Source organism: Channa argus, chromosome 19, assembly GCF_033026475.1.
Source record: "Channa argus isolate prfri chromosome 19, Channa argus male v1.0, whole genome shotgun sequence".
NCBI lineage: Eukaryota > Metazoa > Chordata > Actinopteri > Anabantiformes > Channidae > Channa > Channa argus.
The window spans coordinates 19,221,379-19,246,671 of NC_090215.1; the positions used below are offsets into that span (position 1 = coordinate 19,221,379).

General features: G+C 40.3%; 3 protein-coding genes across 11 annotated transcripts in view; all 3 read left to right on the top strand.

Moving 5' to 3' along the window:
• Positions 1 to 1,402: 1,402 nt before the first annotated feature.
• Positions 1,403 to 9,177, top strand: acot9.1 (acyl-CoA thioesterase 9, tandem duplicate 1). 4 transcript variants are annotated; one of them, XM_067486353.1, is made up of 17 exons: positions 1,403 to 1,572; positions 2,153 to 2,247; positions 2,785 to 2,811; positions 3,336 to 3,381; positions 3,765 to 3,935; positions 4,019 to 4,056; positions 4,146 to 4,229; positions 4,369 to 4,428; positions 5,131 to 5,234; positions 5,734 to 5,807; positions 6,469 to 6,536; positions 6,628 to 6,739; positions 7,458 to 7,548; positions 7,915 to 8,000; positions 8,095 to 8,182; positions 8,348 to 8,498; positions 8,684 to 9,177. In XM_067486353.1, the coding sequence occupies exons 1-17, from the start codon at positions 1,559 to 1,561 to the stop codon at positions 8,734 to 8,736; spliced, it is 1,362 nt and encodes a 453-aa protein (XP_067342454.1). In that variant the 5' UTR covers positions 1,403 to 1,558; the 3' UTR covers positions 8,737 to 9,177. The 4 variants fall into 4 exon arrangements, with proteins under 4 accessions (XP_067342454.1, XP_067342455.1, XP_067342456.1 ...); XM_067486354.1 differs by lacking the exon at positions 2,785 to 2,811; XM_067486355.1 differs by lacking the exon at positions 4,369 to 4,428 and having other exon boundaries at positions 1,404 to 1,572.
• Positions 9,178 to 9,554: 377 nt separating this feature from the next.
• On the top strand, positions 9,555 to 20,960 carry pdha1b (pyruvate dehydrogenase E1 subunit alpha 1b). 5 transcript variants are annotated; one of them, XM_067486876.1, is made up of 14 exons: positions 9,555 to 9,717; positions 11,386 to 11,406; positions 12,622 to 12,714; positions 13,690 to 13,755; positions 13,885 to 14,058; positions 14,503 to 14,629; positions 14,716 to 14,807; positions 14,984 to 15,076; positions 15,851 to 16,006; positions 16,410 to 16,481; positions 17,326 to 17,393; positions 17,679 to 17,724; positions 17,881 to 17,989; positions 18,862 to 20,960. In XM_067486876.1, the coding sequence occupies exons 1-14, from the start codon at positions 9,658 to 9,660 to the stop codon at positions 19,011 to 19,013; spliced, it is 1,329 nt and encodes a 442-aa protein (XP_067342977.1). In that variant the 5' UTR covers positions 9,555 to 9,657; the 3' UTR covers positions 19,014 to 20,960. The 5 variants fall into 5 exon arrangements, with proteins under 5 accessions (XP_067342977.1, XP_067342978.1, XP_067342980.1 ...); XM_067486877.1 differs by lacking the exon at positions 11,386 to 11,406; XM_067486879.1 differs by lacking the exon at positions 12,622 to 12,714 and having other exon boundaries at positions 9,556 to 9,717.
• A 1,251-nt stretch (positions 20,961 to 22,211) lies between these two features.
• The window catches only part of rps6ka3b (ribosomal protein S6 kinase, polypeptide 3b), a 44,989-nt gene continuing 41,907 nt past the window's right edge, over positions 22,212 to 25,293 (top strand). The window contains exon 1 of one of the 2 annotated variants that reach the window (XM_067486875.1): positions 22,212 to 22,658. In XM_067486875.1, the coding sequence (XP_067342976.1) occupies positions 22,596 to 22,658 (63 nt within the window). In that variant the 5' untranslated portion in view covers positions 22,212 to 22,595. The remainder of the gene's footprint in view (positions 22,659 to 25,293) is intronic. The other variant, XM_067486874.1, reaches the window with a different exon arrangement.

Genomic DNA, 25,293 nt, shown 5'->3' on the forward strand with positions numbered 1-25,293 from the left:
GGTATTTATAGCCGACTGGCGATGGGACGCGATTGGCCAGTTGTCAAAGCTCTCAGATTTCTGACGAATCAGCTACAATCTGTGGCCGTCAGTTATCGAATGAGACGCCGACGAACGTTCACGTGACAAAATAGTTTGCGTTCGGTCATTCGATCTTTATTTTGATCGAGACGCTTTGGAAAAATCTTTTTTACTTCAAGTTCATGTAACAGTCACTCAAATTAAATTTAAAGTTTTGTAAAGTTACTAGACAGGAGTAATACTAGTATTAGCTGTAGGTACTAGTACTCCAACAGAATTAGAAGGAGCCAGCAGGATGGTTCATGTTCTCAGCTTAGTAACCAACGATTTTTGGTTAATGGTTTGGTTTGGTTTTTAAAAATGGCCTATAAATAGTTTCAACAGAGCTTAGTTCGTTTGGACATTTTTGATATTGACATATGGTATAATTTAGGCATAACACATGACAAAAACGAACAGCTAATGAATACATAACATATAATATGAAGTTAACATGTTGTCACCAATGTTCTCCACAAAATAAGCCAATATCCAAGCGATGCTGGGAGGAGTTTTGATGATGCATATTAAAAGAAGTACAACTGATTAATAAAACATGTTAACATTATTTATTAACGAATAATAAAGCTTAAAGTAGCAGGTGATTCTAACATCCCACTGAGAGCCACCTGAACACTTGTTTCAACTGAATGGATTAAACATATGAAGATCTGACATTTGGATTAACATTAAAATTAACAGGATAAGTTAATAGTTAAGCTATATGTGCTTAAATTTGATTGCTGACCAACAAAATTTTACATTATATTATATAATTTAACATTATACCTGTCACAACTTCTTGTGGTTCAGAAACCTCAAACTTTGTCGTTATTTCCTAATTTAAAAACATAACCACTTTTTAATTTGGTCTGACTTTTGGAACCTGATGTAAAAATAATAATACAATAATATGTATATTTGCTAAAACTATGCTGTATATAATTCTATGAAGAGGACCCGAGGTTAAAGAAGACGTATGCCACCTGCAGGGGTGAGAAGGGATTTCTTAAAATAAAAAAATAAGAATGATAAGGCTATGAGCTATGAGGATGTGATGATTAGCAGAGGGGTCCCTCTGGGATTAATAGTGTATTTCTGATTCTGAATCTGATGAAGGTGTCAAGCAATTTGAGTTCAACCAATATAACCGGAACTGTTCAAATAATTACAAAACATACAACATGTAATTTGATTTTTAGCCAAACCCAACTCTGTCCTTAAGGGGAGATTTCACTGACTTTTCTAAGGCGCTAACTCATTACTATAAATTTTGAAGACGTGCCTGACAAGCTGTAACCAGGGTGCAAAGAATACCCGGCGTATTACGTCATCGTCCGAAGGGCGGGGCCTGAAACCCAACACGGAAACCAAATGCTGACACCTTGATACTGCATTACTGTAAAGAGAAAACGTGTGCTCTCTCTTCTTTTTTAACCAGCTCATGTGCTTCATTTGGAGTCTGTAAATATCTAACTCTATAAATTGGGACTCTACAATGCTTTCACCGAGGTCAGTGTTGTTAAAAAATGTGTTCTAAAGTTCTGTTTATCGTTAGCATGTTTACTAGCCGCCTAGTTAATTCATGCTAGGAATATTCTTGTCAATCATTTGTGCTGGTCTTTTGTTTGTAGAACTGGTACATGCATTATACTGACCAAAAAAAAAAAAAAACAGAAAAAGAAAGCAGTCCTTGCTGGGAATAGTTAGCCAGGCCCAAATAGGCTGGTGATTTACTGATTTATATGGAGAGGGTGTGTAATGTTGAAACGACTGCAAGAAAAAGTACTGAAATAGTTCAGAAGTGACAGCACATAAAGTCAGTACACTTGACAAAGTCCAAATAATAGCCGTTAAAGTACCTGCTCTAAAATTTACTTTAAATGCAAGTAAACAACGTTCTCCACACATCAGTCTGACTGCATTCTCTAAGTGAGAGTGAGAGTGTCTGTCGGTGCTCAGTTCTTTAGGATTTCAGACAAATTATAATTCCGTGGAGAGTTATTGTGTAAAGTAGAGGATGCATGTGGATCCTCTAACGAGGCTCCTGGGTTTTAACTGCACCTGTGGGTTTGTTTTTGTCCTTCTGCAGGCTCCTAATGCTGCGGTCTGCAGCGTCCTTGACGACTAGGTCGCTCAGCACAGGGGCTGTGTTAAAACAGGGAAAGGTGCTGGACATGGCTCAGGGTGAGTCCACCATCAGGCTTCTTGTGTGACTTGAATGACCCCTACCTGGTTTTTAACAGATCTGTCATAGACACAGGCTGCATGCTGGTAAAAACAACAACAACTGAGGTTTCTGCAGTTTTTCACCAGATCACAGTGTAACTGACTTGACTTGAGAGGTGACTTTTAAAACGACCTGAACATCAACAAATCCCATTAAAAAAAAAATTGATTTCTTTTTTTAAATGTGGTCTGTTGTCACCAATGTGGCTCGTTTGTCACCAGCAAAATAGGCTGGCACAAAAACTTTGTGTTAGGCTGATTGTCCATATCATGTATTTTATAGGAGAAAAAGACTTAAGAGAAACATTTTTATATTTGGGGAAAATGGATCAATTGTTTACTTTAAATGAGGCGCCAGATTTGAGAAATGTAATATCTTCATTCATTGTCACACATTGATATATTTAATGTCTATGTGAATGAATCTAATATTGATTTCCCTTTTTTTCCAAACGTCTCCTGTGAACCTTTTTGATCACTTTTGTTTCTCCACAGGACATCCACCTTTACATGTTTCAAATGGTGTGTGTTGTTAAAACCAGACGATATGCTAAGTATCTTATTTACTCAGTATTTACTAATTTGCCTACACTGCGCATTAATTCTTCTAGCTTCTTCTATTTTTACACTGACAGACCATCTATTCTTTGTCCCATTGACAGCAGCTTTACCCTGCACCTGTTCTGCCTTTTGGTAGATCTGGATTTTATTCTCAGTGTAGCTGGATTTCTCCCTGTTGTCTGCAGCAACCTAAACCCTCCAAACACTTTGTTTCTTGGCTTTTGTCACATTTTTTTCTTCTCTCTTCTGTGGTGCTGAGCTTTAGTATTTCACTACAGCTGGTTGCCACATGATAGTCGTTTTCTTTTCTCTGTTGTTCTTTATTGCCACTGTTTGGGCATGTCCTAGCAAAAATTGATTGCTAAGCCCTTATACATTTGTAAAACCTGCTCCAACAGATCCAGTATGAAACATGAATCCTTGAACGTTTTGTTCAGATACACACAGATAGACAGAAGTTCTGATTGTTTCTTCTGTGCTTTCAGTGCGAAACAAGCTGAGAGAAATAGTGGGGGCTTCCACCAACTGGAGGTACTGAATCATTTGTGTCCAAACACTACAAAATCATAATCTGTGTTTTGTATCTTTTAGTTGTAACAGCTCTCGGATTACTGGTCTGTGTGAAGCATGTCACGGTCAGTTAGTTGGGCCTGGTTCAGTGTATCTTCTGATGCTTTGCACAGTACTGTCATGTTTTCTTTGTACACAAAACTCACACACAAGCAGTACCCGGAGTACAACTCAGCAGTTAAATTGTCAAAAACCTAATCTTTAACATTTTCCTTTTTAGTCAAGTCTCTTGTTTGTACTTGTTTGTATTCTGGCAGCTGTATTCCTGTTTTTTTGGTTGATATGTCGGCACATTGATATATTATTGATATATTATGTAACGTCTTCTATAAACCTGTCTGCAGTGACCATCAGCAGGCCTTGGCAGAGCGTGTGTCACTGTTGAGCTTGTTGGCAAAGTCTCAAAATGACCTTCCGGCTAAGAGGATGAAGGACAGTTTTATTGAAGTTTACCTGCCACTAGGCTCTGAGCCGCAGCTCAGAGAGAAATACCTGAACTTCCACAACACTGTCAGGTATAAACACACATCTGACTCAGACAACCAAACAAAAAAGAGGACTCACACCTGTGTACAACTAATTTTCTGTCTTTATGCAGGTTTGGTAGAATCCTGGAGGACTTGGATAGTTTAGCAGGTATCATATTAAATATTTCTATAACAGTCCATCAGGAAGTTTAAATTTCTGCTTCCCGTCAAACATTTTCTATCCATTTCTCTCCTCAGTCCTGATCTCTTACTCTCACACTTATAATTCGGCGTTGAAGAGGTCTCCATTATCAATCGTCACTGCCCTGGTGGACAAGATAGGTAAGACTCTCATATTTGGTTCTTAATCATACCTGCAGTTGTTGGTGATGGGTTGGAGAGTTAAAAGCAGCGTAAGTTTAGTTTAGATTCAGGCATCGGGAAAAACATAAACTCATGGAAACACACTTCGTTTCCTCAGTGATCTACCTTCAAGCTTTTGGAGTAGATTCATCAATGCTAACCACCAAAGCATTCACAGGTTGGAGTATGAAAGGTGGAATAATTGGACTATAATTATGGTTGTTATAAATATATCAGTCTTTTCTTCCTCTTCGTCTTCCTCTTTCTTCTTCGTCTACATCCCGTTCTAAATATTTAAAGGGATTTTGAGCCATAAAATTAAAAAGTATCATATTGAATTGAATATAGAATTGCAAACAAACAACATACTTTACAAGATTGCACCCTTGTCCAAGAAGTGACTAAAGTGACTTTACATTATTGCAAATGAAAGTATCCTGAACAATCTGCAAAGAATGAAAAGGAAAAAAAAGGACACTCAGGATTAATGAACTCTAGTAAAGTGTTGTCTCTTGTACTGTATAACAGGTGGACAAACCAGCCAGTCTGAGGTGTGTAGATGTGTGTGTGTGTGTGTGTGTGGTTTAATTAAAGCATAATACGCATAATGCTCATAATGCAGATTCTGAGACGTCTGTTTTGAGAGCAGCAGCACCAACCCCTTTGTTCCCTCCCTCCTACCTGTGTAACATGCAAAAGGAATTTTTAGGAGTTTTGCCGGTCACTATAATCAGCAGCCTAATTACAGCATTCTGTTTCTCCTGCACCTCCTGAAGGTGCCTTCTGTGCCTGCTTTCTGCATTACGTTTGTTCCTGAAAACCTTTAGGTTCTTAGGTGGCTCTGAAATCAACGCCTGTCTTTGTCTTTTACACTGCTCAGACATGAGGCAGCACGTCATCTATCCTGACTGCGACATCAAGTTCACTGGTCATGTGACATGGGTGGGAAAGAGCTCTATTGAAGCCAAGATGCTTATGTCTCAGGTAGATACACATACCTGCCTTCACACACACATACAGCACAGAAATCAGTGCTGTTGCATTATATATAGTTATACTGGCCGAGCATCCAAGACAGTCATAAAGTTAAACATCACTTTGACTTTATTTTGATCTTTCTTTTGAAAACAAACAAACACAACAATAAAACCATATAAAATATAATAACAATAATAATAATAGTACACTTGATAAACAGTGCATACTGTATACATTATTGTGTCCATCGTTCTGTACATTAAAGTTTACTCAATGTAAATTACATACAACAAACACAAGTTTGGAATCATTTTCTGCTGCACAAGAAGTGACACAAATTTAACCAAAGTTACCTAATCTGACCACAAGCACTTTTTATCATTATAATATTATATTTTATTATTTGTTTGTACATGTGAGATGAATGAAGTGTTATCTTATTGTAAATTAAATGTCCACTAATCGTATGAATAATCTTGATAAGTGACTCTGTCTCTTCCTCCAGTATCACGGTGGAGCGTACGCCCCAGTTCTGGATGCTACGTTTGTCATGGTGGCCCGAGACCCAGAGAACAAAAGGTAGGACATGCAGCACAGCCTTGGGATGTGGCAAATCTTTGGAGCAGCCCAGACTTTTCACAAAAGGGGCATTAATAGAAAATATAAGGGAATATACAACAGAAGTATGTGGTCCTCATTATCTGACCCCAAAACCTTTTACTGGCTCAAAAACCAAGAACAGGCTCATCCTAGCATCATTTGCCTGTTAGTTTTAAGGGTTTATTTTTAAAATTAGACTTGCTTACTTTTAAAGACAAGATAGGTCTGACTCTGAGTTACACCTCAGATCTGTAATCCCATCGACTCGAGGTGGTTCCTAAGTCCAAACTGAATGAGGGAAGTGACAGAGGCTTTGCAGTCCGAGCTTCCAGACCAGGGAACAGCCTTCCTGAAGACCTCAGGTTGTCTGAATGGCTAAAAGACGTCTTCACTGCCCTTCCTGTGATCTCCTAAATGTGTGTTCGTCATTCTGTGAACATGTGTCTTTAATTATAATGAACTTATAATAAGCTGAATGAGAGGTCACATGACCTCCTCTGCACTTACACATAAATGGAGTGATGTGTGTGGGGCCTCAGGTGATTTAAGATGAGCCTCAGTCTCGGTGTGTGTCTCTTATTTCCTTCGCTCATGTTTTCCTAATCCTCTGTGCTGCTGTTTGTTTCCATCTTTATTCCAGGGCAGCATTTGTAAATCCACTGACGCCAGACGGACCAGAGGAAGAAAGACTGTTCCAGGAAGGAGAAGGTGAGATCGGGACATGAGATATGAGTTCGGATAAAATTACACTTTTCATGCCAACATTTTGTCTACTGCTTTCCTTCTATTGTGCTTCCAGCGAATAAGTCCCGCCGTGTGGAGCTGAGCACTGCGTCACTGCTGAAAGTTGCTCCCACAGATGACGAGAGGAAGATTGTTCACAGTCTGTTCCTCAACACCCTGGATACAAAGTAGAACTGCAAACTATAACGTTCCCTGCTTCTGCTGTAATGCTTGATTGGAATGAATGAAGAACACTCATTTAAAAACTTCTTTATATGTGGCTGACATTGCTAATGTGATCTAACTGACATTGGAGTTCAGTGCCGTCACCTTAGAGGATCTCGGTGTCCTCATAGAGCAGCAATCTGGAGATACGCCTTAGAGGCAGGATGTTTCGTTTGTTTGTTTGTTCTTTCTCTTTGAAATTTATTTTGATTGATATTTTTAACACCATTTGATCATTTGATAAACCCTTTAGATGCTAGGAGCCTAGAGTTCCCCTGTTAGGAAAATGTCTGCATGGCCTTAACACACGGAATCAGTTGTAACCAAAGCACATCAAGTACCAGAAGTGAGCACAGCGTCAGAAGATCAATGCATTTGTTCACTAAGAGAACAAAGAACAGCAGCTTCATTGCAGATACAGTTGATACTAACTAAAACACGTTTTACAATATTTGCATCTTTTAGTTACTAGTCACAAACAGCTGTGTGGCTACTTTTTTTATTGTTTTATGTTGCTTCCGTTTTACTGTACGTACACCACCTTAGGAAAACACTGCTGGCTCTAACAAGTGCTAAAGTCAAATTAAATGTATACAGCATAAAGTAGAAATTGAAAGATTCATACATGTTGAACTTGTATTCACTTTTTCACAACATTCTTCTGTGTGTGTTCACCTCCAGGACGGTCAGTTTCCGCAGCAGAGTTCTCCCTCCAAACTCAGTGTGGATGGAAGACGCCAAAATGAAAGGACTGGAGATCTGCCATCCTGAGGTCAGAGGAGGGAAGAGATGAAAACAAAGAGACGTTTGAAGCTTGATGGTTCTACGCTAACTTTAACTTAAGATGTAGTAGTGATTACACAAAATCCTGCCTCGCCTTCTTTTGCTCTGCTGTGATTTTGTGACGTGAACATTTCTTACTTGTGGCTTCTTGAAAATGACGATCTGTTCCTTTTCTCTGCAATATTTTGGGATTTTAATTATTGGTTGGGAAAAAAAAGACATGCTAAGGCATTTTTACATTAAATAGGCTACAAACAATTAAGTGATTGCATAAATAATCATTGTTTTTAGGTTTTCTGTTTATCTTCAGTTTTTTAAGTTTTAGTTCAGTACATTTTGTTTCTGTCTGTGCCAGGAGAGAAACATCTTCAACAGAATATTTGGAGGCTTTCTGATGAGGAAAGCCTATGAACTGGGTTGGGCCAATGCCTGCTCCTACGGGTAAGAGATTTAATTTGTTTCAAATGAACAACTCAATGTTTGTGTGCTGCAGCATTTTCAAGTAAAATGTTGTCTTTCCATTGATGCTCTGCAGAGGCTGCAGACCGAGTCTCGTGGCCGTTGATGATATTCTCTTCCAGAAACCTGTGGAGATCGGCTCACTGCTGCTCCTCTCATCCCAGGTCAGAGTTGGTGTTTGTTGTGTATGTTGACGAGATCAGAAAAGAAAAAAGAAACAGATTGATTGAGTCATCGAGCACAGATGCATTGTAATGTGGATAGACATGTCTCAGTATATCTTTTGATCTATGCTGAAGGCTCACGTATGCAGTGTATGGTTGTTTCAGGTGTGTTACACTCAGGGGAGGTACATCCAGGTTAGAGTTCACAGCGAGGTGTTCGACCCACTGACCCAACAACACAACACCACCAATGTCTTCCACTACACCTTCGTCTCTGACTGTGATGTGCCCAACATCATCCCAAAGACATATGGAGGTGAGCCAACAGACACAATTTGTGACAAACAAAAACTTCTGCCGTCAGAGTTAATTAAAAAGTTTTATAGATATTCTTTCACTAATTTGCAGACCCGAAGGGATTTTGCTTCTGTATCTCAAACCAGAGAAATGTCGTTACCTCAGCATTTACAGTGTTTAATGGTGTTGTTTTGTGTGTGACAGAGTCAATGTTGTACCTGGATGGAAAGAGACACTTTAACCAAACTGTGGGATAATCTACTGTTTCCTTAAACCTTTCAACGGCCAATGAGGTGCGAGTGTGACTGAGAAGAACGAATTAAGTTAATACGGTTTACACTTCAGTTTGCAGCACTGCTTGTTCACATACTTAGTATGTTGTTTATTCACTTTTATTATACTGACACTTGCTTCACAGTTGTGATCAATGTGACAGATATCACAGTTTGTTTTACAACCAGTCAGCATCAATTCAGTCCAATAAGACTTGAGAAGATCATAAGATAAGATCAAACTTTACTGAAAGTTTTTCCTGCCTTGTTGTAACCTCCTATATAGTAGATTCATGTTATGTATGGCTTTACATTGCAGTATAATATATTTTTATATTCCATTGTCTGCAAGCACAATTTGGATAATGTTTTGTCCTTAGTTGTGTATGTACTCAAATGCAATTAAAGTATTCATATTTATTTTAACACTCCTGCTGGTGTCTTTGCTTTGGTATATTTTAGACTGAGTGAAATATTAGTTTCTTTAGAAAAAACACAAGATAATTTCTTATTCAAGTCAGAATAGAGAAAAACTAGGGGGAACCTTTTAAACTATCGACTCAAATATGTTTAGCCTGGAATTCCTGTAATTGAATTTGTGCCTTTAGTCGAACACACTTTTTTTTATTCTGTTAAAATAATTAGCATGTTTATCACATTATTGTATTTGTTCGTGCAATCCAATCTTTTTGAATAAATGTTTAATGGAGCCCATTTTAAAATTATTCTAACTTGGGAAGAAAAAGGAAAACTTGATTAGAGGGGCTATATGAGCCTTGGGGAACCACTGCCGCCGCCTGTTTTCTCCGGATTGTTTTCTAGGACGGACACGAATAAGGGCTTAGCAGCGAGCAGCGTCTAACAACGGCTGTTAATCCTATATGTGTGAGGTTGCCATTTAATAGCATGAAAAATATGTTAACCATTATCTCTAACGCGCTTTGTAGGATCACTGGCAGAAATGTGGTGAGTGAGCTGGTTTTAACGTCGAGCTGCGGGCTGCTTGGGAGATGAACTGCTTAATGCTAACTGGTGGCTTTCGTTTGGCTGGGAGTGGGTTGACCTCCTGCGCGTCCTGCTTTAGCAGTTAGCTCGGCTCTTGCTTTGCAGTTTGCATGTTTGGCCCAGAATGTTCTATGCTCGCGTACTATTGTTTTGCTGCTTGTTGGGGAGCATTTGTGCACGAATAAGCGCCGCCTAAAACGTGTCCTTAGCGTTGGTGCCTCTCATGTCGCCCGTTAGCACGCTCTCGTGCTAGCGTCGGTCTAATTCCACTTAATTAACCAGCGATGTTCGGAAAACACTGAATGTCGTGGCGAGGTGTTTAATCATCCGGCCGTTTGGCGGAGATTTAAGTGACCCTGAAGAAAGTAGCTTTCAACTTTCTTCTGAGTCGGTCAACCATCGCCGGCCAGTTAACGTTTAGCTGAACGCGTTGTTGTGCTCGTGAGGCCCGTATTTGCCGATACGTGAGCGGCACAAACTGGGGCTTTTGAAACCTGTGTACCAGACGTGCGGCACGGGATGCGCTGCTGTGGTTTAGGTGGAATTAAAGTAATGATGCAGTAATGTTGTAACTGTAAATTTGTACAGTTTCTATTGGTTTGACCCACTTATTAAACGACTTTAAATGATCAAGCTACTTTGAAGCCCGAAATTCCGAACGTATGAAACTTATGAGAACAGATGTGTGTTTTGCCCAAAACGCATCAGTGCATCTTCGTGAGTTCTCGGTAGCAGCCGCACGTTGTCTGTGTTGTTAGCAGGTTTTCTACAGTCCTGGTAACTAAATTCGAACTCAAAAGCTTTGCTTTGAACCTTAAACAAATATGGAATTACTTTTTTGCTATTCCAAGAAGAAACAATTTTTTGGTTTTTTTGTTTTGCGAATTGAAATTGGCAAACTTTTTTATTTAAACTTTATGTATTTGGTGCAAAACTTTGTGTTTAAAAAAAATAATTTCTTGCATCCAACAAGGTCTTTGCCATTTGAATGTGGATGTTTTATTAATGCTTTTATATTAAATATATATTAAATATAAAATATATAAATATATATTAAATACTAGCATAACTCACTCCTATCATTTTCTCATAACTCATAGAGACTTAGCAAAGTGTACAATAGTGTTCTCAGACCAAATATTTAATTACTTGATAGTAGGTATAGATATGACACCTGATGTATTTGTACTATACATAGTACTATAAGTGCAATTTTATTAAAAAATATTATTTAAAATGCTTTTGTGAACCAGTATTGTTCCATTTTTGAGTCTGCGACAGACCTGATCATACCATGTGTGGTGCTGCACCCTAACTACACAGATCCTGTTTACTGCTTATTTACTACAGTGATTTGTAATTATTTTTACATTTGAAAAAAAAATTGTTATGGGTGAAAAAGACCATGTTGGTAGAAACATTGCCATAAATATATGGGATGTCACTTCATTGATTATGATGGATGCACATCATTAGCTCCATGGACTGTAGGAACACTACTGTTTTTTGGCTTCGTGTTAGTACAAACATGCTTTCACTTCTTTCCCCTGTTGTTTAAACCTCCCTTTTTCCCCTGTCTCACTCACAACAATCCCTATTTATGTCTTGCTTCTGTCCCCTGAACCCTAGGGAGCCCAGACAGTGTCAGAGGTAAGCAGCTACGCTTTGCTGATGTTTGTCTGTAGGCTCAGTTTCCCATGGAGCTCTTTTTCTAAGGTGCTTCTCAACAGGGAAACAGGTGCAGGAGAATGAAACTGTAAATAACAGATCTTAAAATATTGTTCCTCTTACTAGTGTGTTTTGTTGACCTGTATTTTTAATCGGGTTATACTGAAAAAAAACTGCACAAGTTTCACTCTGTGTGAAAAGCCAAAGCCGTTAGACTCTTAGAAACAAAAATAAATAAAAGTTCCACTGAGTAGAAAACTCCAACTCGTATTCCAAAAAAATCTGCCTTGTTTATTATTGTCTTAACACAGTGAGGTACTTAGTAAAACCATCATCTACTCTGTCCTTGTAGCACAGCAAAAGCTTTTAATAGATATTTTATATTAGAATTTAACATTTTTGTCAGCTCAGTGAGTTAGTTACACATCCATCGTGACAGGAGCTAAAACTTCGTTGAGGTTTGGAAGAGATGGTCAGATAATAGCCGACATCTAGAGGAAGGTTTAGCTAGTTTACTCTCTACATTAATCCTGAAATGTTCATCTACCGACTCATAGACAAACTAAAGTGCTTGTACCTCTCATGTGTTACCTGACATACAGTTCACCTTCAAGTGAACTCACGGAAGATCCACTCGACCAAATTCTATAGGTTTTTCCCACAACCACAGACTCAGATTTAAAAAAATAAAAAAAAATCTAAATGCTTCACTAAACAGTATTTTTATTCAGTTTTGAAGTTGAGAAAAAATGAATTTGGTGAGGACATTCACTGTGTTATACATACCTTTATCTGTACCCAAGGCAATGATTTCAATGTCCATAACCAATAATCTGATGTTTAAAGAACTGAAAAATTAAAGGTCTGAAGCAAAATGTTAATTAATAAAATGTTAGCGTTTTTTTTTTTGAGTTTTGAGAATAAGATGATTACTGATTGTTAATTTGAGCAATTCTAACCCCGAAAAAAGGATTAAAATTATGTGCCAGTGGTAAAATATTACATTTCATGTAGACACTGTTGGGCTGATGCCAGACTCCATGTTTTTCTTTTCATTTGAGCTTTTTAGGAGCTAGTCATTGTCTGTGTACATTCTCCATTCTTCTGTTCTCACTTGTAGATGTGTCATCACCCTGTAGACTGTAGAGCTCCTGTCGCTGTGCTCTGCTCTGATTGGTTGGCTCCTGTGCTCCCCAGTTGCTGATTGACCTGTCAGAGTACGTCAGTCTAACCTCAGCAGTGGCGCCTGCCTTGTCACAGACCCAGCGGCAACCTCCTAAACCACCACCAGTCAGTACTAGAGCATCTGCTGCACAGTTGGCTAGTTAGGACCTGGTCCAGCTCACAAGACAGACCAGAGAGAACACGTGCAGCATTGTCCACGTGTGCCTGATGATCAGAGTGAGCAGAGTGTACAGCAGAGACAGGTCTGATTGACCTGTCTCTGCTGTACACTCTGCTCTTAAAGCTGTTTAAAACAGATATTTGCTTTTATCATTTTAGGTTCTCAGTAACTGAGTTTTGCATTTTCATTTCAAATGAGTTTAAAAAAAAAAAGCTTGGACAGTTTTTATGGTCCTGTCTTGAAATTGTTGAATCTTTTTCCTGATCATATCGGCCATGAAACTATTCTTTTCTAAAGCCTTATTGTGAAAGCGCCAGAGTCCACAATGTCGGTAGGACTGTGGGTTCTGTCCCTCCTTTAAATAGGAAGCCTCAGTTTTCAGTAATCCCTCAAAGGACTGTATTAACAATATGAATTGTCACAACAAGCTAAACCTGATTCAGCATGTATGGTGGTACCTGATATTTACATTTTTACATCAACTGTCAGGGCTGTAACTAAGTTATTTTCACGATCTATGAACCTTAATGTCTTTAATTGTTCAATCTCTAAAACTCATAAAATGGTAAAATGTTTTTAAATTGCAACTGATTAACCTCATAATGCTGGACATGTGATATTTAGCCACACTTATTTTTACTAGATATCTTAAAACCATAACTTGTAATCACTTTCACTCTCCCACCATGTTGCTGATCTCCACATGTTACAGATGTTTGTAGCTGCTGCCTTTGTGAGCCATCCGACCAAAACCCGATCCACAGCCTCGTCACGCTCCACCTGCTGTGAAGAGCAGGGCAGCCCTTTTGCTGTGTGACTGTTTTGTTGTGCTTTAACTTTGCGATGCCGCAGTGACCCTGAACCACATGTCTGTTTTTATTTTTGTTAATTTTTTCTGTGTCCTCCTCCTCATTGCCTAGGGTGCCAGAGTCGTGGTCTCCCGCTCCTTCACTGACTTTGTTCCTCAGGTCACGTTTGATATCAAGGTGAGTTAAAACAATTTTAAAGTACATGTGGAGTTGGAGAGAAAATGGCCCCACAGGACTAATGGAAAACTAGGAATAAAGTAAGTCACTGAGGTATTTTTTAACTGATCCTGCTGATTTTACTAATAGCAATGCGACCTTCACCGGCTGGAGGAAGGTCCTCCGCTGAGGGCCGAGCTGACTCGGGAGCAGGGCCTGCAGTATTACCGCACCATGCAGACTGTGAGACGAATGGAGCTCAAAGCTGATCAGCTCTACAAACAGAAGATCATCCGAGGTTTCTGCCACCTGTATGATGGACAGGTACAAACACGTGTAGATCCTGTTAATGGGTTACAGTTGGGACAATTAATTACAACATCCTTGCTGGGGAGCTTTATTGCATCGGCCTTTTTTCCTTTACAGACAATTAAAATGCCACAGAATAAAAAGTAGGACCTACTCCAGTTTGGAGTTTCAAGGCCACACTTTGAAAATGCAGCCTGCCATGGCTCTTTTCAGCATTTGTGTACCACCATAGAAAAACATTTGGTATTAGGTTTTGTGAGTTAAATCCAAGTTGAAGACAACCTGTCCAGGGAGTAGCTCACCTGTTCCCTCCAGTGACATCTGGGACAGGCTCCAGCCCCCTGTGCCTCTGCACAGTGTAAGCAGTCACAGATAATGGATGAATGTACTGTAAGTTAAGGAAACTGTTATACACACAGGTCTTTTCATTTATTTATTTTTTTTACTTGTCTCTTACAGGAAGCTTGTGCAGTGGGCATCGAGGCAGCCCTTAACCCCACAGATCACCTGATCACAGCCTATCGTGCTCATGGATACACGTACACCCGAGGCGTGCCGGTCAAAGAGATCCTGGCTGAGCTCACAGGTGAGAGATTCTGAAGTCTGAGTCAGAATATGTGCAGCTCTGCCTTCCCTCGGTGGTTCTGACTTTGTTTCTTCATTCCTCCTCAGGTCGTAAAGGTGGCGTGGCCAAAGGGAAGGGAGGTTCAATGCACATGTATGCGCCACATTTCTACGGAGGCAACGGTATCGTGGGAGCGCAGGTAAACACACGGCAGCATTAGCACATGAATGTAACAAAAAAATGTATTGTACCCAATATTGACTAGTTCAGTTATTATCAAGCTCACTGCTGTTTCTCATTTGCATTAAAGCTAAATGTGATGAACCCAATTTTTCTGACCTGACTCTTCTAACTTGGTTGCGACTTTTTTTTTAGGTTCCCTTGGGAGCTGGCATCGCTTTGGCCTGTCAGTACCAAGGCCAAAATCAGGTGTGTGTCACGCTCTACGGAGATGGAGCAGCCAATCAGGTGAGATGCAGAAAGCTTAACATCTTGCTCTGACCCTGACCATGTGTGGGACACAGCAATGTTATGTATCTGAAAGCTCCTATGTTTGTGATCAGCAAACGATGGCAGTTGCTGGCTGTCTTCTCTAGTGACGCTCTGCCAACAGTACAATGTGCCCTTCATAATGTGCCAAGCATTATTGAGCACAGTGTTATACCACCGCAAACTAACACGTGGACAGACTGTGTGCATGTAGGGGTGGTACTAATGTGGGTCCAGATGCTCTTCCATTCAAAGAACAATTGCGTATGCATATGCAGACTGCAAAACATTATGGTGACCTCTGACAGCAAGATGGGGAGCGTCTTTGTTTAATGTGAACAGCATGGAAAGTGAACAGAGCGAGAAAGTGCCAACAATGTTGTTATAATAAACACTACATACGACAAGCACTTACATTACTTGTCTGGTGCACGTGTAGTCAAGCACAATTGCAGTATGTGGACACTCATTTTTGGACATGGCCCCTTTACCTTATGTGGACCCTTGCGAGCACAGAATGGATTGGCCTTTTAAGAGTTGTCATTTTTCATCATGCACAATGAGAATCACATCTTTATGGGTACAGGTCGCATTTTCTCCTCCTCCACCAAATTCATTACTGCCTAGATGTATTGGCTTAGTTCAGGTCTGTCACTGAACATAATGTGAAGTGAAACCTTTTGTACAGAGGTCATTTTGTGAGGAATGTGGAATAACTCTCTCTGTCCTACTTGTGTCCTATGATCTGATCAGGGTCAGCTGTTTGAAGCCTTCAATATGGCTGCTTTGTGGAAGCTGCCATGCGTCTTCGTCTGTGAGAACAACAAGTATGGCATGGGAACGTCTGTGGAGAGAGCTTCAGCCAGCACAGACTATTACAAGAGAGGAGACTTCATACCAGGACTCAGAGTGAGCCACCAACACTCAACAGACACTTCTGCTGCCACTGTTCTTAGAGTTTGATGTTAGGCGTTTGGGTCTTGGGCAGTAGCTGCAGTGTGTCATCATTGACTGTGTGCTGCAGCTGGCCTGTATGGACCTAGAATATAACAGGAGGAGGCTGACACTCCGTCCTGGCAGTTGCAGGTGTGAGCATTCATATAGCTGTCTGATGCTCATGTATGATACTGCGCACAAACGTCTCACCGTGAAACCAAGATGACGTTATATTATTATATGTGGTTATTCTTATAACATCAGCACATAACATCTGTTTTTAGTTGCTCACTAAAAATGGACACAGCTGTGCTGCCGGAGCAGCTGGTTGAAAAGTCCCATCTTATGACTGTTTTCCCTCCTCTTTTCTACCCAGGTGGATGGGATGGATGTCCTCTGTGTCAGAGAGGCTACCAAGTATGCTGTAGATCACTGCAGGTCTGGCAAGGTGAGCTGAACCTGCAGAGATCAAATCTTTGTAAGTGTAGCTAGCTGTGCTTTCACATGTACTAATCGGGTTATGCAGGTAATCAGGGAAAGTGTTTACAAGTACTGCAGTAACCTGATTACTGTAAACCGCTGTTTACATGCAGAATATCAGATTTCTTCTTTTTTACTTATATGTGCCTTAAAGATTTTACCTACATAGTGACAGATGTTTTTTGTCTTTGAGCAGACTGACAGCACAGTGAAACAAATGATATTCAACTGTTTAAACAAAACAAAAAAACGACCTTTTTGGACACATAGAATCTTCATTCAGACTTATTTAAAACACGAGGAGGCTTTTTTTTTTCTTTTTTGCCTGCAAATGCCTGCGAAGTTAAATACAAACCTAGGTACACGTATACATGCAGAGAAATTGGGGTTTTACCGGAGAACTCTACCGGGGGGGTTCAGGTTTCTCTTATCCCCTTCCTCATTAACAAAAGACAGATTCCTTGTTTATTGGACAGTTAAGAAATCAGCCTCCTCTTTTGTCAGCAGTTGTACAGATACCAGTGTTACAGCAACATATCACCACACATCTTTTTGTGAGGTTAGGTGCTGGTTACTACACACTTTAATGCACCCACGTGTTTACATTTCCAAGAATCTGACATTACTGTTTCTTCTTTAACTTCTTCAGTATTGGATGTTTTTCTGAAGCGGTTCTGTGTAGCTGCATGAGGCTGAAGCTGGTTCTAAGAGAACGTTTTGTAGATTTTATCCAGTTTGTGCTGATGACAGACAGTAGTTAGGTTTAGTGGATTTGCTTCAGTTTAGATAACGTTGAAATGTCTGTGTGTCAGGGTCCAATCATAATGGAGCTGCAGACGTACCGTTATCATGGACACAGCATGAGTGACCCAGGTATCAGGTAGGTTAAGTACTGTCTGTTTTTTTTTCTTTTTTTCGGTCCTATATGTCACTTTCTGTTATAATGTATTGTGAAGCACATTGTAGCTAATCTAGAAAAGTTACTTACTCAGCTCAGGTTCTATTGTGAAAACTCCAGAGTTTTCCAGTTAGGAAAGTGCTATTTAAAATTTGGAAGGTAATGCTCTTCCCACGTAAGTGCTGTTCTTCATCATCGAACTCCTCTCAACAAAGCACTTTTTCCCTGAGTGACAAAGTGAGTGGATAAAGGTTTTTGTCTCACCAGGCTTGATCCTTGGTTTTCTAACCGTAAAGAACTCGTAGAGTCTGAGGTTTGTGTGTTGCAGGGTAATATTTTTTCTTTTACAATAATTTGTTCTTTGCATATTATGTCTGATAGGGTTAAAAACAGGATATTTCTATGTTCTCAGTAGTGAAGACTTTACAACAAAAAAGCTGGATTTGGTTTAAATTGTTCTGTCCTGCAGCTACCGTACCAGAGAGGAGATACAGGAGGTTCGCACCAAGAACGACCCCATCTCTATGTTGAAGGAGCGAATGCTTGGCAACAACATGGCATCAGCAGAGGAGTTAAAAGTGAGTCCACACAACACACACAACTTTCCAGATTATCGTATGAACTGTAGAGTCTCCCTATCTTGTGTCCATGATTGTGGCCAAAATGCATAACTGGATAACTTAATTTGCATAATTATCACTTATTTTACAGTCTGGTCCAAATTATGTAGAAATGAATCTCAAATCAGTTTGATATAGACATTTAAAAACATGCTGTGTGTCCCAGTGACACTCATGTGGGAACTGGCATTTACCAGAAAGTCATCACAGAGGAAGATACTTGGACGGTGCTTTGTTCAGTTCAGCTTTGACCCAGAAACAGTTAATTACACGGACTTCATATAACTGTGAAAAATACAACCTACAACATTTAAATTTGTGTGTATTTAAACTGTATAATCCAGTTGGGATATGGCGGTGGAGTGTGTGCTGCATAGCACACGTTTCTCTATTTTCTAGTTAAAGCCTAAAAACATTAGATGAGCCTTTGCCAGATTTACTGCTGACCCAAGTATCGCTTACTTAACATTGTCGATTGATTTTTCGCTTACTCTCGTGGAAACTATCGGCTTTGCAGTTCTGGTCTGAAAACTGATCAGAGTTTCTTCAGAAAGTCTTGGTGGAGGATGTTGACAATGAGTCAAAGATATTCTTAGAAGAAAGTTAAAGCCGACCTCAGTGGAAACGCAGAACCACACAGGCACCTACATGTTCATCATGATGTAGTGACAAGCAATGAAAGGTCTATAAATGTAATTCAAAGGAAGCTGTTGCAGCATCTCCTCAGTACTTTTTACAAACCTGTAGGCTTGTTTAGGTGCAGCTCTGAGAACTGACACGGTTGTCCCCCACACATGTGACTAAATGAACAGATTTCTCTGTCTCGTCAGGAAATCGATGTTGCGATCAGAAAGGAGGTGGAGGATGCAGCTCAGTTCGCTACATCAGACCCCGAGCCGCCACTGGAGGAGTTGTGCAACCACATCTTCAACAACAGCCCACCACTGGAGGTCCGTGGGACAAACCCCTGGACCAAGCTTAAGTCTGTCAGCTAGACTCACAAGAAACACCCCCAGATTTCAGTAAGGTTCAAAAGCCCACATCAAAACCTGGAAATAATTGAAAGTTTGAAGACTTAAGCACTTTCTACACAGAGATTCTGCTATATTGCTATTTATTCTCTTTGGGACGAACATGTCTGTAAAGTTTAAACCCTGACAAGGCTGGTTTTTCACCCCAATGTTGTTTTTACACAGCTGGAACCTCCTGGTTGTAGGTTGTAGAGACATTTAATGTCCAGCATGCTGTGTAAACTAAATTACTAACATGCTGGTTTAGTAGAGATGTCCAAATATAGTATCAGGTCTAGTACTGCTTAGGTGTACTCGTACTCATACTCCAATACTGCTCCCAGTACGACGTTAATATCATGTTGGTTGAGCAGAGAAATGTGTGTGTGTGTGGTTTGGAGCTGTTTACAGAGACGTAAGTGGCAAAGCCAACTGTAAGCACTGCTCTCAAGATCCAGTTGCTAAGAGCCATTCTCATGTTTTACAAGATTATTTTAACGTGTTTTTATTGACAACTGATATCGGCAGCAACGGATCGACAGTAACTAGACCTTTGGCTGTAGTTGGCTTTGATGTGATTATGGTGGTGTGTGTGGGGGGGTTGATAATCATTTTGGAATACGACAGATAAGAGAACTATAGAACATGGTGTTCATAACACATGGTGTTTTACCAGTTTCAGTTCCAAGTTCACACACTCAGTGCCACAAAAGTGCTAACATTTTACATCCTATGTCCTGTGTCTCTGACTGTTCAACCATTATTTCCAGGTTTATGTGTAAATATCACATTTTCAGTGTGGTCTCAGACCTTTCAACCCCACTGTAGTCACGTGTACTTGTGCACTGGTCTTTTGACTTTTCTCAGAGGTAGACTCCTCCCAGTACTAAACGGACCCTTCACTCGTGCTGATGTGCTGTCTGTTAAAATGGAAAACAAACCTTCAGCTCTTCCTTCTTTGATGTTAGACCTCAGCAACATTCTGCACCTTAGTGGGACTCAGCTTACACCTGAAACCTGTTATAGTTTTATAGATTTATTAGATGTATGTTTGTTCTGCTCAGTCTGTACTGGTATAATCAAGATGTTTTAAAATGAGAGCGTGTGTGTGTGTGTGTGAGATTAACTGGTTTTAGGGCAGCACTGTAAACGCACACTTTAAGTTTCCTCCCTCTAAGTCATTCACAACTTGCAGTTGAATTAACAGTCTTTCCTAAAGAGATGACTTTGCTTTTTCAGTCTCTTGACTTGTCGTAGCACCAAACCAAAACCATTTTAATTGTACAACAGGAAGAATTATATTGTGTGAAATACATTGCAGTCCCAAATGAGCCGAGAACAGAGTTTGTATTTAAGCTGAAGAATTGCAGTGTGCTGTGAGATTTGAGGAAGTTATGGTGAATATTGGATCATTTAACCACAAATCACATGTCTGAACTACTTGTTTCATACATAAGCTGATGGTTTTATTCAGTGTGTTTTTTTTGTTTTTTTTTTTAATGGAAAAGCAAGAAACCACTAATGTAAACTCTGGAAGGTTAACCTGTTCCCTTTTCCATTAGCCCAAATTGCAAATCATTTTTAGTTGCTTTACTCACCGAAAAAGTGTAGATGCAATACATTTTCCAGTTTCCAGGAGCCCCCTTTTTTTAGGGGGGGGAATCTGGTTTGGAAAACTGTCCGCTACATGTCAAGATGCACTAAAGCTAATTGCGGATGCTTGTTACAGTAATCTGAGGTGGGGAAATGAAGCAGAAGTAACTGAATTTTCTGTTCCTCATTTCATCTTCGCCACTGTTCTTTACAGCACACTTTTTATGGTTAATGGCTATAAACTTGTACAGATATGAAGATTTATTTGTCTTCCTGTATGTGGAACTGAGACACTATGGCTGTAAAATAAAGTGGTGAGAAAAATGTGTCTGCCTAGTTTTTTTTTCTTCCTGTTCTCAGGAGCATTGGAGTTTTCAAACAAATGTAAAATGACCATTTTAGGTTGATAGAAATGTCTTATTGCGTTACCCTTTGACGTATTAATTGCGAAAGAAATGTGCCAATTAACCTGAAATTTGGGCTGTAGAATCCTATTAAAACCGACAAATGCGCTTTGTTGCTCCTCTTGTTGCCGCTAGGTGTCGCTGCAGCCTGTAATTACTAGTTATTTGTAATTATATGGCTGAAACTAATGATCAGATAAATGGTTTTGTTTAAGGTTTAATTTTCCGAGGAAGTAAAATTAACTGCCGTAATAAAGGGAGAATCATCATCATCATTGAAGCTGCAGTGATTTTGATCAATTGAATTGAATAATTGCTTCATTGGCAAAGCATTGCAGCGCTCGTCAATATTGGTGTTTTAATTTGATTTTAATAATTTCACACAACTTCTAAACTCATTTTGGCCTATTATTGTCAACAATAAAGGAGATTTACGTTTGTGTTTATTTTTCTTTTTTTCTGGTTTGAGGTGTTGGGACGTCACTTTGCATGTCTTGTAACATCTTGTCATTTTGCTTCCCCTCTGTTTTGCGTGTGTTGTGCTCATGTTACATGTGGTCACTTTGTGTAGCTTCTGGTTGATTTGCTGCCTCTTTGTGATAACCTGTTAATGGTCAGGTTGATTTGTTTTTTGCATGTAGTTGAGATCTCTCTTTACAAAACTATTTGGTGTCACTGACCTGTTAGATCTCTGTGGTTTTACTTCTCTTTTTGTTTTGTCTTTCTGGCGGTTTGCATTTCCTACTAGTTTACTTCATACACCGTCCACCAAGAGTTCAGTGGAGCTCCATCCATCAAGCCATCCATGACTACAAATAAAAAATTAATTTAGCACATTTATATCGTTTCTAATGGAAGGAAAATATTGTTAGTGGGCCGTTGGTTTCCTTCACGAGTACAAAAACACATGGATGTTATGCATTGCCAACATTATCAATGTTACTTGAATGAATTGTTTTGGTTTGTTTTTCTGATTTTCTTCCAAATTAGAGTAATGACCGTCATTTTTATCAAACTAAGTTAATAATAAAGGAAGTTTGCTGTCTCGTTTACCTAATGACGCCCCCTGACGTGACGGCGACGTGACGCAGCGGTCTGACGGACAGGTAAGCCGACACCGGCCACCATATTGGGAAACAACGGAAGTAGGAGAGAGAGCGTGCGTGCGTGCGTGCGAGAGAGAGAGAAACAGATGAAGAGATACCCGTGTGTGTTGAGTCAACCGGTTTCCGAAAAAGGGCGTCCTCCTCGGTGCTTTCTCTCATGTTTGTCTTGCCGGAGGAAGAGGCGGTCTCAGCGCCAGAGCAGATCCGGAATTAGACCGTGCTCTCTGGGCTCGGCTTGCTCGGTCGGTCGGTCGGTCGATCGGTTGGTTGGTGCTGCTCCGCGGCGCTTGGGCTCCAAGTGACGGACACGGAGAGACTAAACTACCTGAAAACATTTCAGAAAAAGCTACTCAAAGCAAAGGTGGGGGACAAGCCGGCTGGACGGACCGCGTCGACAGGAAAAGAGGAATACAAACCGAAAAGGGACCAAAAGTAGAGGGAGGAGGACAAGATGCCCCTGGCTCAGTTAGCGGACCCCTGGCAGAAGATGCCGGTGGTGAGGACGGCAGGAGAGGTGAGCCAGTCTTACTAACCCCGACAGGGAGAGACAGGGACACTTTGACTGACAGCTGAGCTGTGTGACTTTGACTTGGGCTGGAGGGAGCTGCGGTAGCGTGGTAGCAGCATTTAGACACAGTGTAGAAATACACACGACGATTAAAAGCCTTAAAATCGCCATTAGGTAACAAGCAGCTGCCCTCAACGCCCCCAGGGAGACACCAGATTTAAGTAAGAGACACCTCCAAGTATTCGAGGGGGACTCGGAGCACACAAACATGCGGTATTGCACAACACAGACACATTCTAACAGTGCTACAGCACATGGGGCAGCGTTCGAGGAGACAGGGAATTACACCATTACACAAGTGTCACTGGAAACTTCCACATTTGTTTTAAAACGTCCTGGACTAATGTCCCGATGATGAAGACGGGGGCTGTAATAATGCTCGGTGAAAGGAACACGCTGCTCCTAGAAACACCAGATGTAATTCTCATTCACATTCACAGTCATTTAACAGCTGCTTTTATCCAATGCGACTTACATGTGAGGTACAAGGCAGCAAGAATCTAAGTCCAGCAGAAAACATCAAAGCAAAGTCCTGTCATTAACTCATTGGAGTTAGGGTCCCACCTGAGAGACCTGGTCTGCTCACTGACCTTCACTCTTGCTGGACAGTACTGCAGTAATGTGGTGGCAGCATTTTAGAGAGACCCCGTAAAAAGATGCCACTTGATGCTTAGAAGCACCTTTAATGTCATTATTAGACCATTAACATTAAGAGGGACCAAATTTGATTAAAACATACTAAACAGCATCACTAAGACACTCTGAGCGCACTAACATCTTAGTCGGGGGACAATTGAAAACAGCAGCTACACAGACACAAAATGGGACAAAAGAGCTTTACGAAGTGAGTTCACACTAATCATACAAATATGTAGTAATGCGGAAAATGTGCCACCTGATGCACCTGAAAAATCAGCTGGCACACCTGTTATTGCTTAGCTATTGTTTGTCAGTCTCGGTTTGCCACTGGCTTCCTAATCGAGTTTTAAAGTGAAATTAAAACGTGACAATTACCACCACACCTTTGCCCTTATGTCACCGTCGTTTGGATCTAAAGTGTGTTCAGCTGCACTAATACAGCAGCAACATTAAGAGAGATGCTGTAAGATTGCACGACCACGCCGGAAGCTAAGAAACACACGAAAAGACCCTAAAACCTGTTTAAGATGACTTTAAGCACACTGATGGTCTGTATTACTCCATATTGAACTATTCTACTATTTTGAATTGATTCAATAAGACCTGCATATCTAAAAACCATACGAGTGTCATGAATACACTAAGCTCTTCAGTATGGGAAAACAACCACTTTAGTCTGGTTACAGTGCTAAGCAGAGAGGCTGAAAAGTGCACAAATGCAGCCAGAGCAGCTCCATAAGGGCAGTGTAGCGTGTGTTAAATTTGATTATGTGATTTAAAAACTTTATGTAGCATCACAAGAACACAAAAACATTTTAAATGGTCTCCACTTATATGGTGCTTTTCTACTTATTGGTACCAAACGCACTTTACACTGCGTCTCCTTCAAAGACCTCTTCAAAGCCGCTAAATTGCGACACTGAAAATGCACAGAAGGTGCAGTCATTCTACAATCAGGTCATTATTCATTAGTGCAACAGATGCAGCTCTTATGGGGACAGAAATTATATTAATAACGCCATGTGTCAAAAGATCGCCCTGAGCACGCTCATGATCATGCTGCACCTGAAAGCTCCGTGAAGCTACAAAATATGTGGCACAGTCTTCCTCAGGAATGCTGTGGCCATGTTACAGTGTAAGTGGGTGGGGGGATGCCATAAAGTGCATAAATGTGACAAGAAAGTCATAACTGATTAACAATGATGCACCTTAAGCCGACAGTCAGGCCACTATTCCGTGCCAGCTGTAACAGCAGTAGTTAGTCTTTAGCCTGCAATGGAGATGACAAAGTGACAGGACATTTGAGTCAAAGGCCACATAAGGTACTGGAAGACTACGAGACACAGCAACACACTGTGACACAGTTTAAAAGATATGTTACGCTGCCCCAATACCTCAAAGTTGCATAATAATCTACCAAAGTGTGATATGCTTTTTTAACCGCACGTAGTCTGTGGCACTTGTTTGACACTTGTTTGTCAGTTTGGAGGACAAAGTTAGACTTGTCTTATTTGTGCCTCCCTGCGTAGAGGACAAAGCCGATTCAGTAACAAGTTAAATATTTGGCTTTTTTCCTGTAAAATGAATTAGACAATGAATTAGTGATTTAAAAAAAATCGTCTACTTCAGCTTTAAAGAAGTGACAACAAAGTTACTATTGACATGTACTGACACTGTAAAAGAACACACATGCACGTGCTGAAATAAAGCAGACAAGTGTGCAGAAGCCCCTACAGCTGTTATGTGATTCTTGTTAAGATTTTTCTTTTGGCTGGATGAAGATCTTTGTCTCCAAAAACAGAGATTAGGAAAAAAAAGCCTGTGTTTTTTTTCCAGTTCTTTCTTTCCTACAAGTTTTCAAATCTTGATAAAGAGCAGGAGGCGTTGCAACTGCGCCCGCATGATTCAGGAAGAGCTTACGTTGTTGTGTGTGTATCCACTT

What these genes read in the sequence shown, in the direction of transcription:
- pdha1b (XM_067486876.1), top strand. Translation starts at nt 9,658, where the DNA reads ATGAAAAATATGTTAACCATTATCTCTAACGCGCTTTGTAGGATCACT. An exon ending in GCCACCTGTATGATGGACAG is followed by an intron (nt 14,059 to 14,502) that starts GTACAAACACGT and finishes TGTCTCTTACAG; the next exon opens with GAAGCTTGTGCAGTGGGCAT. An exon ending in ACTTCATACCAGGACTCAGA is followed by an intron (nt 16,007 to 16,409) that starts GTGAGCCACCAA and finishes TTTTCTACCCAG; the next exon opens with GTGGATGGGATGGATGTCCT.
- acot9.1 (XM_067486353.1), top strand. An exon ending in ACCTTTACATGTTTCAAATG is followed by an intron (nt 2,812 to 3,335) that starts GTGTGTGTTGTT and finishes CTGTGCTTTCAG; the next exon opens with TGCGAAACAAGCTGAGAGAA. An exon ending in TGCCCTGGTGGACAAGATAG is followed by an intron (nt 4,230 to 4,368) that starts GTAAGACTCTCA and finishes TCGTTTCCTCAG; the next exon opens with TGATCTACCTTCAAGCTTTT.